The sequence below is a fragment of the Nematolebias whitei genome, chromosome 16, assembly GCF_014905685.2.
Source record: "Nematolebias whitei isolate Nwh7 chromosome 16, NemWhi1, whole genome shotgun sequence".
Classification (NCBI taxonomy): Eukaryota; Metazoa; Chordata; class Actinopteri; order Cyprinodontiformes; family Rivulidae; genus Nematolebias; species Nematolebias whitei.
Window position 1 is genome coordinate 28574151 of NC_056513.1, and position 11013 is coordinate 28585163.

The window sequence follows — 11013 nt, forward strand, 5'->3', positions numbered from 1 at the left end:
CCATCCATCCATCCATCCATTATCTTTACCCGCTTGTTCCACTTTGGGTCACAGGGGTCGCCGGTGCCCATGTCCAGCGGTCACTGTGCGAGGGGCGGTCTACACCCTGGACGTGTGTCCAGTCCATCACATGTATCTCCAGACAGTGCAGTCACAGTGCCATATTTCCAGTGCGCTCAGTGCTTGTGTCTTACCTGCGCTGTGAGCCCCTCCCTCTCCCTCCCTCCCACCTCACCCGTTACGGTAGGAGGGTCCAAGTTCACGGAATGACGTCACTCTGACTGCAAGTCCGACCTACTCTTCGGATTTATTTATTTTTTTTCAGGACTTTTTCTGTTACGTCTTTATTTTTGATTAAATGCACAAGCTCACACAATTGTTAGTCTACGAAGAATTACAGCCAGAAAGTGACAATAATAACAACAGCAATGCAAGATTATGGTGTCGCGCGACCCATCGCTGTGATTCGTCCTGTCCGTGTGTGCGCGCGCGCGCGTGCAGCTCGCTGTGGAGGATTACTACTGATAACACGCAGTAGACTTCCAGCTGTCAAACTGACAACTATGTGTTTGACGGAGCGCGCTGTTTGTTGACGGCCGCTCCACTTTGCTGCGCGCGTCTTGCTCCTCTCGTGGATTATCGCTGCCCAGCAACACAGACAGGCGCAGAGCCACCTGACAACTCTCAATGTCGTAATTAAGGTAAGGAAGGACGCGGCTCCGTGTCCGTTTATCTGCAGGTTTTCATTTCAGGGAGCTGATTCTGCGCGTGAACTCTCTGGGATGAATAAATATCTCCTGTCGGGAATCTGAATAAGTTTAGCCTCTCTTTCTGCTGCACAATACAACTCAGCAAGAAGTTGAAAACGACCTTTTAGTCATTATAAAACACTTTTTATTTGTTTTTTGCTTTTGTGCATTTAACAGTTTAGAGTCGCTGCTATTAGTTAAATACATCATATTTCTCCCTGGAGGCATTCCTTTTTTCTAAACTCTGCAAACACAGCTTCAGCTGCAAAAATAAAACGCACAATATTTTGTTTTGATTTATTTATGCCTGCCATCAAAATAAAGACGTGCTGAAAGTCCCGCATGCTGATGAGGATGTTTGGTTTTAGAATATTTTCATCATACTTGTTTTGTAATTAAGTGTTTTATATGTGCATAAATATGAAAGCCTAAAAAGATCAAAATGAGGGCGGATGTTTACCAAACAGGCAGGGGAATTTTGCATCCAGGACGAACTTTACCTCATCAAATATTTTAAATTTAAGGTCTGCAGAGAAACATGCAATCCTAGCATTAATGTTGCAGTGTCTTATGTTTTATTTATTTATTTTTGGTTCTTTGGTTATGAATGCCGTCTTGTTGCTCCAAACTACAGCTCAAGTTGTGTCGCAGCTCTGTTGTGGTCGCGAGAGCTCCAACTATTGAGTGACAGCTTTCTGTCCAATCCCTGGAAGGCCTGATGAAGATGATGGAGCTCTGACTCGACCGTCCAATAGAGGTGCAGCTGAGGAGGGAATCTAAAAAGGGAGGGGGGGTTGGTGACGTCACGCAGACTAATTAACCCTTGCAACGCAACTGCACTTTTATGCAGCGATGAAGAGTTGTGAATGCTGAAGAGGAAACACTGAAACCTGAATAGTACTTAAAACTATTTTAGATGTAGTATCTTTTCTGCATAGCACTGAATTCCTGCCTTTATTTGGGGGCTGCAAATGAAATATGTGTAATGTGTATATAATACCTTTGCCTACCACTTGACTTCTTTAGGGTATAAGTTTATTTGAACTGTTTATTCTTGAGCTTCTATAAACAGTAGCACCTACAAATTCCCCCATGGGTAATAGTTCAAATCAATTTTGAGGTCACAATAAGTTATGAGTTATGTTAATAAGTTATAAGTAATGAGTTTTTTTGTTGATTTGTACATGCAGGTTTACTATCAGACACCATCAATACATCATCATTACTTCATCATTTGCGTTCAGTAACATTGAAATGTTGGACACATTATTGTTTTTTAGTTTAACTAACTACTAAACAAGTCATTCAACACTAAAATTTCAAACATTGGGAGCTGTAGAAAATCACACAATAGATTCATTATAACCAAAGCAAGTCAAACTCATGTTTAGGAGCTGTTAAAAAAATGAAACATAACAAAAGACACTCTCATAAGAATAAATGGTAAACAATAAAAAAGTAAATTAATTACTTTCTGATACATTGTTTTTTTTATATTTTATGGCTGAAAATACTAAATGAAAACTACAGTCACTACTAGACTTCATGAAGGGTGTCCTCTTTGAGATGTTTATTTCTGAAAATAAATAAATAAAATAAAATTGATTCCCAGAGGCACCTGATGTTTTGTTAATTTAACTGTTAGTTTGAAAGGAAATAAACCTACCTGATTCATAAAATATCTGATCTGATTTAGAAGAAGGAAAAATAAAAAACCACACAATCCTAAAGATGTGTTTGAAAATACAGCCTGATTTTGTAATTTGTACCTAAACCCTAATTCCTAAACCCTCATCTCACTTTAGGTGTTGCATTTTTATGCTTCCATGTTCACACTGAAAACCAAACTAGACACAGCATCTGCTGCACATAAACACCAATGTTATTATGGTGATCTGTGCACACGGTGTCCTAAACTTAAGGAATGGGTTCTCATGACCTCAAACTTGATTTCTCATGAACCCAAAGGAGCTCGGTAAAAAACAAATGTTTACCTGCAGAACTAGCCAATATTAGTCGTTGATAGATGAGTAATTTAGTCTGATTTGGTCTGCACCTTTTTGTTTCTTTCTTTTCTAGATGAATCAATAAGTTAGCAATGGAGACCAAAGAGTACCAAAGTTTCTTGGATGGAGATGATTCTGAGAATAAATGGTCTCAAGCCCCAGGCAGTATGGAGTACTGCTGCAGCACAGAGGATTCAGGTCTGACAAGCAGTGATATCCTAATGGACATGGTCAGTGTCAGCCGCCCTGTTGGAAGCCCGGCTGCCGACAGCAAACACAATAACACGAAGAAGCAGGAGCAGCCAATGCTTCAATTCAGCCAGGACCAACCATTTGTTCTCCCGCACTTCAACAACTCCCTGCTCGGTCACAAGCAGGAAATGGACTCCAAGGAGCTTTCCAAGACTGTGGCTGAGTCTATGGGCTTGTATATGAATGCTGCCAGGGAGGCGGATTTTGCTTTTAGCCAACACGGAGGGAGCACAAGCCCGGGAAAGCTTTATCCAGTTTGTGGAAGACCTCTTAAAGAAAACCAGTGTGGCTCCACAAAGAGCCCTAAGTTAAAGCTGGTTGCGTTCCAGCAAACTGGCCTCACCCCCAGAGAATGCAGCACTGGGACTCCAGTTAGCTCAGCATCTATGCTTGCTTCCTCCCTGTCCTGCAGTCCTAGGTCCTCCAGCTGCATTTCCAGCCCTGGAGGGAGTAACAACATGGTGTCATCTACCACTAGCCCTTCTACATGCTTTGGGCCACTATGCTCATCCGTCAGTAGTCCTGCAAGCCAGACTTTATGTGCTGCAACTCTAGCCAACATCAAGCGCAGGAATTCAGCCACATGTAGCCCTGTGGAATCAAGCACCGTTGGCTCACCACTACTCGCCAGTCCCCTTAATATAATGAGGTCCCCCATGTCCAGCCCACAGAGTATGAGCAGTGTGAGATCCCCTCCATCCTGTAGCACTACGTGTAACATCAGGTCTTCTGTTTCAAGCCCTGGTGGCAGCTGTACTGGTACTACCAATAATAGTAATACAGTAAGACCCTCTATTTCTAGTCCAATCACAGGGGGGGCTATGCCTGTTACTAGCCCTCAGAACCACTCTTCTACTGGGTTTCCTGTGTCCAGTCCTGCTGGAGGACTAGGATTAGTTCAGAATGACTCTAACAGCCCAGAAACGACAGGGGTGACCAGAGACACAGATTTCAAGAACTTTGAGTTCCCTAAAGTAGAGATGACAGATAGGGAGGGGTTTAGCATTGGTTTGGACCAGATGGGTATGGTTAAGTACATTAAGAATGAGCCTGGGACTGACTTCAAGAGCATGTGTTTAGGTAGCTCCAAATGTGACATGAGCAGCACACCTTTTATCACACAGATCAAGACAGAGCCAAACGAAAGTGAGGGATGTATGAACCAGCAGTCCTACAGTGAACAGTCGCCATCTCTTGGCCTCTTTCCCGCATCTGAAACCACATATTTGTCCCTGAGAAACAACATTGATGAATACAGTCTTTCTGGGATCTTAGGACCCCCTGTGTCTTCTGTGAATGGGAGCTATGAAGCAGACGTGTTCTCCAACAACGTCATGTCTAAAGGGGTTAAGCAGGAGTCCACTGATGACGGCTATTACCAAGAGAATAACGGCATGTCTACGTCTGCCATTGTCGGAGTTAATTCCGGAGGACACTCATTCCATTACCAGATTGGAGCGCAGGGAACAATGTCATTCACGCGGCATGATGTGAGGGACCAGTCCAACCCATTGTTGAATCTAATTTCACCTGTAACAGCATTAATGGAGTCATGGAAATCTCGACCAGGCATGTCGCAGGGATCTCTGTCAGGCAGAGGGGAGGGATACTCGAGCCTGAACTGCATTGCTGACAGCATGTCCAGGTAAGAAGGAAGAACACATGACTATGCATGCATATTTAGTCTATGACTCTTGGCAAAAGGCGAAAGTGGAGTGATTATGTCTTTGCCTATGTGTTTTCGTGTGCTTGGGTCTGTGCTTTCGTCAGCACCTTTAGCAAGATATCTTATAAATCATTGAATAGGTTTTAATGAAAAGTTTCGGTAGGTAATCTATGGATTTACATCTATAACTGAATAACTTTTGGAGACAACTCAAGATTGCACCATATCAAAGGGATCCTAGCAAACACAAACATGGCGACATGTTTGTCAGTTCGACAAATATTTACCTACATTTTGTAGCTCTTACTAAGGCCAACCCCTAACTTTTACGGAATTCTAATTAATAGTGTAATATCTTTGTTTCAAACTTCATCTTCAACTATTGGAATAAAGTTTATTTTTTGGCAATATACTTCATAAACCACTGGATATAAGGACACTCCCAGAAAGCAATCTTTGGATGTATATCTACAATTCATTACCATCAGAAGTCAACCTAATTTAAAACAGCTACCAGAGCTAATCAATCTTAGTCAATACAAAAAGCACAAACAGTTTTACATATATTGAGCTAAAGTGTGTGTGTTTGTAGCCGATTGTCAGCCACATTATATTCTTTCAGCTCTACCACATCTCATGAGATCTTCCTATTTTGCGTAGGATTATGCGTAATGTCATTGACAAAATGAATGAAATCTCTGGCAAGAAAGGGCAATTATTCCTGTATGGAATGCTAGTCCTTAAATAATTATTGTTTTGAGTTTATTGTACTATGTAACACAACATTTTATTATAACATAAAACATATTTATAAACTCCCATACTAACAACTGGTATACATTCATTTGTTCCATTTTCCATCCCAAACATGTATTAGCACCAAAGAGTACCTGCTCCTATTTATCTGTGTCTGAGTTTATTTATACAGCATTTCATCTTATCATGATTTTTCTATCCTCTCAGTTTGACGTGTTTATTCAGCTTTACGGTGCACACTTGTCTAGAGAGTAGTTCCTCTGTCTGTGTGTTTGTGCATGTGCTATAACAAGGCTTGCAGCTCTGTGGAGACTGATACAGCCCTGTTACCTTGGAAGCAACCCATATGGCAGGAGCCAAAGCGATGTTGACGGGATCACTGCCACCTTGGTCCTAATGAGATCTAGCTTAGCCCTAATGTCAGACAGGATGACAGGAAGAGGTGGGCTGTGTGGAAGCAAGGCAGGGAGGCAGACAAACAAAATATACACACACAGACACTATATATATATAAATTCAGGTATATTTCAAGTGCAATGCAATTTTTTTAGTGGTTACTTTTAAAGAGACTTCTCACATCACTGCTGACAGCTCATCTTAGTTAAAAAGTCTTGATATGATTCATCAACACATTTGAAAATATTTAATTCAGTTTTTTTTTTATATAGCGCCAAATCACAACAGAAGTCATCTCAAGACACTGTACAAAAACATTCACATACATAAAAAGCCAATTAGTAGAATATCCTGATGCATGCTCAATAATCCAGGTAGAAAAATCTAAAAAAGTTAAGTCTGGTCCTCTGGACATTCAAAAAACCAACAAAACAAACAAACAAGCAAACGAACTAAGTAGAAACGTTTTGTCTTTCATCCGAAAGACTTCTTCAGTCTGAGGTGCAGTGTTCAACTCAGTCTTCAGCAGCTGGTTTTGGTTGTCAGCAGCAAACTGGTTGATCCACTACGAGAAGGTGCTATTAATAAGACTGAGCTGAATGCAGCACCTCAGAATGAAGAAGTCTTTCGGATGAAAGACGAAACGTTTCTTTTTTCTTTTTTTTTTGTGTGTGTGTGTTTTGTTTTTTGAATGTCCAGAGGACCAGATTTAACTTTTTTTAGACCAATTAGTAGAAGTTATTTATCTAAGGAAGCCGGCAGATTGCATTGAATCTTCACTTTGTCACAGTCTCCCATCCTGAGCAAGCACAAAGGCAACAGTGGGGAGGAAAAACTCCCTTTTAGCAGGAAGAAACATACAGAACCGGGCTCAGGACAAGCAGTCATCTGCTTTGACCGGCTGGGGTTTGAGAGGAACAGGAAGTAGAAACAGACAAACATAGAATGACAGGTCTAGGTGTACCCTCTATTGGAAGAAAGACAAAACAACAACAAGTTAAGGATAGAAATAATTACAAATACAAAACAGGTAGAAATACATAACAGGAAGAGGATAGCAAGTAGACAGCAGCAGAGTGAGGAAATGTGGTCAATTTGTGCTCCAGCAGTCTAAACCTATAGCAGCACAACTAAGGGATAGCTCAAGAAACCCAAGCCAACCCTAACTATAGGATTTATCAAAAAGGAAAATCAAGTTGACAATGTGTCAGCCTCACGGACAGAAACTGGAAGTTGGTTCCACAAGAGACGAGCCTGATAACTGAAAGATCTGCCTCTCGTTCTACTTTTGGAAACTCTAGGAACCACTAGTAAACCTGCAGTCTGAAAGAACATAGGAACATGTGGGCTACTGCTCAGCTTTGGTTTATACGACGGCCTGGCCTTATCTCTTACAGGCAAGATTGTTCGGGAATGAGAGTTTTAAATCCCCTGACTCATTTGTTTCCTCACAATATGGCTCTGTCTTCAAATGTTTTAATTAACACACTCCTCTCCTAAGAAATATCAGTTAATTTACACAAAATGCTTACAACATTTATACTCACAAAAAAAGAGGTAAAATTATTCTTTAAATGTTATGCTTGATTTAGATGTGATTCTAAAAGCATAGTGTGTTTTTAGTAGAAATGTAGTTGATGAATTTTCTTTAATTTGTTATATTTTTAATTAACTCCGGTAATTTTTCTGTAGAGCAATATTCAACACAAAAAAGATTGTATCATTCTTTATTGGACAATGTGAAAATTATTTCAAAAGAAAAACCATTAAGTTTAGAGATTTAATTTATACTTGCTTACCATAATATTAAATTTCTTTTTACCCATCGGCTTTTATCCCCCATCATCCTCAGGTGAAGACATTAAGACAATAATGTGTTTGCCTGTATATGTGTGTGTGCCTGCATGTGTGTGCGCGTTCTCTCTGTTATTAAAATATATCATGAACCAATGGATGACTTTAATTAAACTTTCATGATATAATCATTGGATGTACAAATACAACCAATCAACTTTCGAAGCTAAGCCAATTTAAGATGGCCACCATTAACAACTGGCCTTAGAAAACACAAAAATAGTTCTATCAATTGAATGTATATTGGTCTAATATTTGGCGTGACTATAGTTGAGCGTTATCCACAACACACAGACCAAATGATACTCATTACATGAGTTATTTGCTAAAAACTTTAGCTTCAACTGTTTGAGTCAACCCTGTTTGTCTGTTAGCAACATATGTTATGAATCAATACATTTTTAATGAAATGTTCAGAAAATTATCATTGGATTAAATATACATAACTTTTGGAGTTGGTTTAATTCTTCTTTTTTTTTTTTTTTTGGTTGGTTTAATTTTAGATATCTGTCACAGCTATTTGATCTTACCCAACACAAATATGGCTTTAACTCAGTCTGTTTTTCAGATATTGAGCTAAAATTTGATGTGGTTGTAGCTGAGATTCATTCCCAACACACACTGACATCTTGTGATGTCATATGAGTGTGGGTATAATGTGATTTGGGGGGTTTGGTCAAAACAGCTACAGCTCGGTATTTAATTTCTCAACATAACATTTTAGTCTAAATCTCTGGCATGAAAATCCACAGCTGATATGCATTCCTTCAAGGGATTCTAGGTCTTTATAGTTGTTTTATTTTATTTTTTTCTGTGATGTTATTGTTTTCTGATCCTAAAATTACCTAATCCTATAGATGGCAAAATCTAAAACTGATATAAGCAATGTTCGTTATAATTTTTTTTCATTTTGTGTTGCTTTTATTGATTCAATCAAACATGAACAAGCTGCAGTTTTGAGTGAGATAAATGCTTCACACTGGACTTTAGCCAAAGCTCAATGTTCTGCAGAGGGATGAAAAGGCATTCTCTCGTGAGATTACTAATAAGGCTTTAATTGTATGTTCCTCCACTAAATTAATGGATGGAAATGATTTGATTAATTCAGACACTGCTGGATACTAATATCCAATTAAATCCCAACAACAGGCATGCACAGGGGCTCCGAATGCATTATAGATTTGTGACAATAAGCGGACAGCTGCTTTTTTGGGTTGTTAGAAAGATGTTACCAGTGAAGGAGCTAAGAAATGACTGGATTTGTCCAGGAGACACGACATTGTGGCAAAGATGGTGCTTCGTGTTGAATGCATGTCTTTTAATAATGCTCTTTTTTTTAATGTGAACTGCCAAATATTTCAAGTTCAAGTATTTTTATTGTCATTCACATCACATGTGGTACATGTGGTGGAACGAAGTTATGTACTCAGGGTCCCAGTTACACCCAAAAATAGCAAAAATATAAAGTATCAAAAGAAACTGTATATAAGGATCTAAGACATATACTAAACACTAATAATGTAAAAATAATGCGGTATATTAAACAGCAGCCCGAACATGAGTCTGTAGTAAGTAGATGGGCAGCATGAGATGATCAGTAGCATGAGATCAGCAGCATGGATAATCAGCAGCACAGCTAAGTCACATATCACCAGTGAAAGTGGCATTACAGAGATTTTTTTTCATATTTAGTTGTAATTAAGTGAGGAGGTTCTCAGTTTTGGAGAAATGATTCATTTGGATTCATTTGCAGTTTAACTCTGGGCTATCTAATGAGCGGAACAACTCCAGTTAAAAAAATTAATAAAGTGTATGCATATGCTAATTCATAAACTTTAATGCCAACATTACTTTTACATACTGGGTTATTACAGCAGAAGAGTGCTACAGCTAGCTGCTGCTGCTGCTATTTACACTTGCATAAAAAAAAACTATAGGATTATATGCAAATAACAAACGTTGTATAAAGCAGAAATATATATATTTTTTAATTTAGCTTATTGACAGGTGTTTCCTATGGATAAATGGTTAAAAAGCACATTAAACATAAGTGCACATGAAAGTAATTCAGTTTATGGATGTAAAAGGATGGAGAGAAGAAAAAGTTGAGGACATATGTGAGGTTTATAACTTGATTATTTAGTGATATTTTTTGGAAGTGAGAAAACGTCTGATTAATGGAAATGTGTGCTGGTGCTAATTTTTAAGAACAAGGGTGATGTATAGAGTTGTGACAACTACAGGGGAATTAAACTGATGAGCCACAATGAAAATTTGTTAAAGAATTGTGGAAGCTAGACTCAGACGAGAGGTGACTGTGAGCAGCAGTATTGTTTCATGCCAAGAAAGAGCACCACAGATGCCATCTTTGCTTTGAGGGTGCTGATGGAGAAGTACAGAGAGGGTCAGAAAGAACTTAATTGTGTCTTTGTGGATTTAGAAACAGCATCTGACAGGGTGCCGAGGGAGGAGGTGTGGGAAAACCTGAAGTCGCAGAGAAGTATGTTAGACTGATACAAGACATGTATGAGGACAGCAGGACAGTGGTGAGACGTGCTGTAAGAGTGACATACAGCTTCTATCACCATTTTTACAGCTTAGGAATACATTATGTTAGATAGAAATTTAGACAGAAAAACATACATTTCTCATATGGAATCGCCCAGGAAGTGATTTGCAACTACAAGTAATTTGATTTAATCAACATGTATCTTACCTTTTACCAAATCATAACACTAAATCAATATTATGACTATTTAGTATCTTGAGGGTTCACTGAAAGCCACTCCACCTGGTTTTATGAGGAATATCTTTATCACCTTTTGCTACTGCAGCAAAAAAGCTGAAGTCCTGTGTGGCTTTGTATTCAGACACCTTTTTTTTTTCTTCCCTTGTCCTGTTCGGCATTGTGACACTTAGAATTATTGTCTGAGTGTTAAAGTGATGCCCAACAGATTTACTTTCACAAGCAGAGCATTATGGCTGGCCTTAATGCTCCACTTGATATACAAATAAAATTTTATTAGAATTTGCTTTGGGTTTGTTTCAGATGTAATGGACATGGGGATGAAAAACAAAGAAGATAACAAAGCAGAAAAGTGAGAGAAGGATTAAAAGGTAAAGAAGGAGATAGGAATAGAGGAGAGAGAGAGGGATAAAGAGAACACAGATCAACATCATTGAAGTCTGACTCTAGACCTGCAGAAAGAAAAAAAACAAAAAAAACCAAGACAAAACAAAGAAACCACAACAACAAACAACATACAAAGTCTATAATGATACTTATAACTCATTAGAAAATCCAAAAAAGTTCAATCTGGTCCTCTGAACATTA

General features: G+C 38.9%; 1 protein-coding gene across 1 annotated transcript in view; it reads left to right on the plus strand.

Moving 5' to 3' along the window:
- Positions 1–537: 537 nt before the first annotated feature.
- Positions 538–11013, plus strand: part of nr3c2 (nuclear receptor subfamily 3, group C, member 2) — a 182747-nt gene continuing 172271 nt past the window's right edge. The window contains exons 1-2 of the mRNA XM_037689957.1: positions 538–701; positions 2829–4652. Coding sequence (XP_037545885.1) covers positions 2848–4652 — 1805 coding nt within the window. The 5' untranslated portion in view covers positions 538–701; positions 2829–2847. The remainder of the gene's footprint in view (positions 702–2828; positions 4653–11013) is intronic.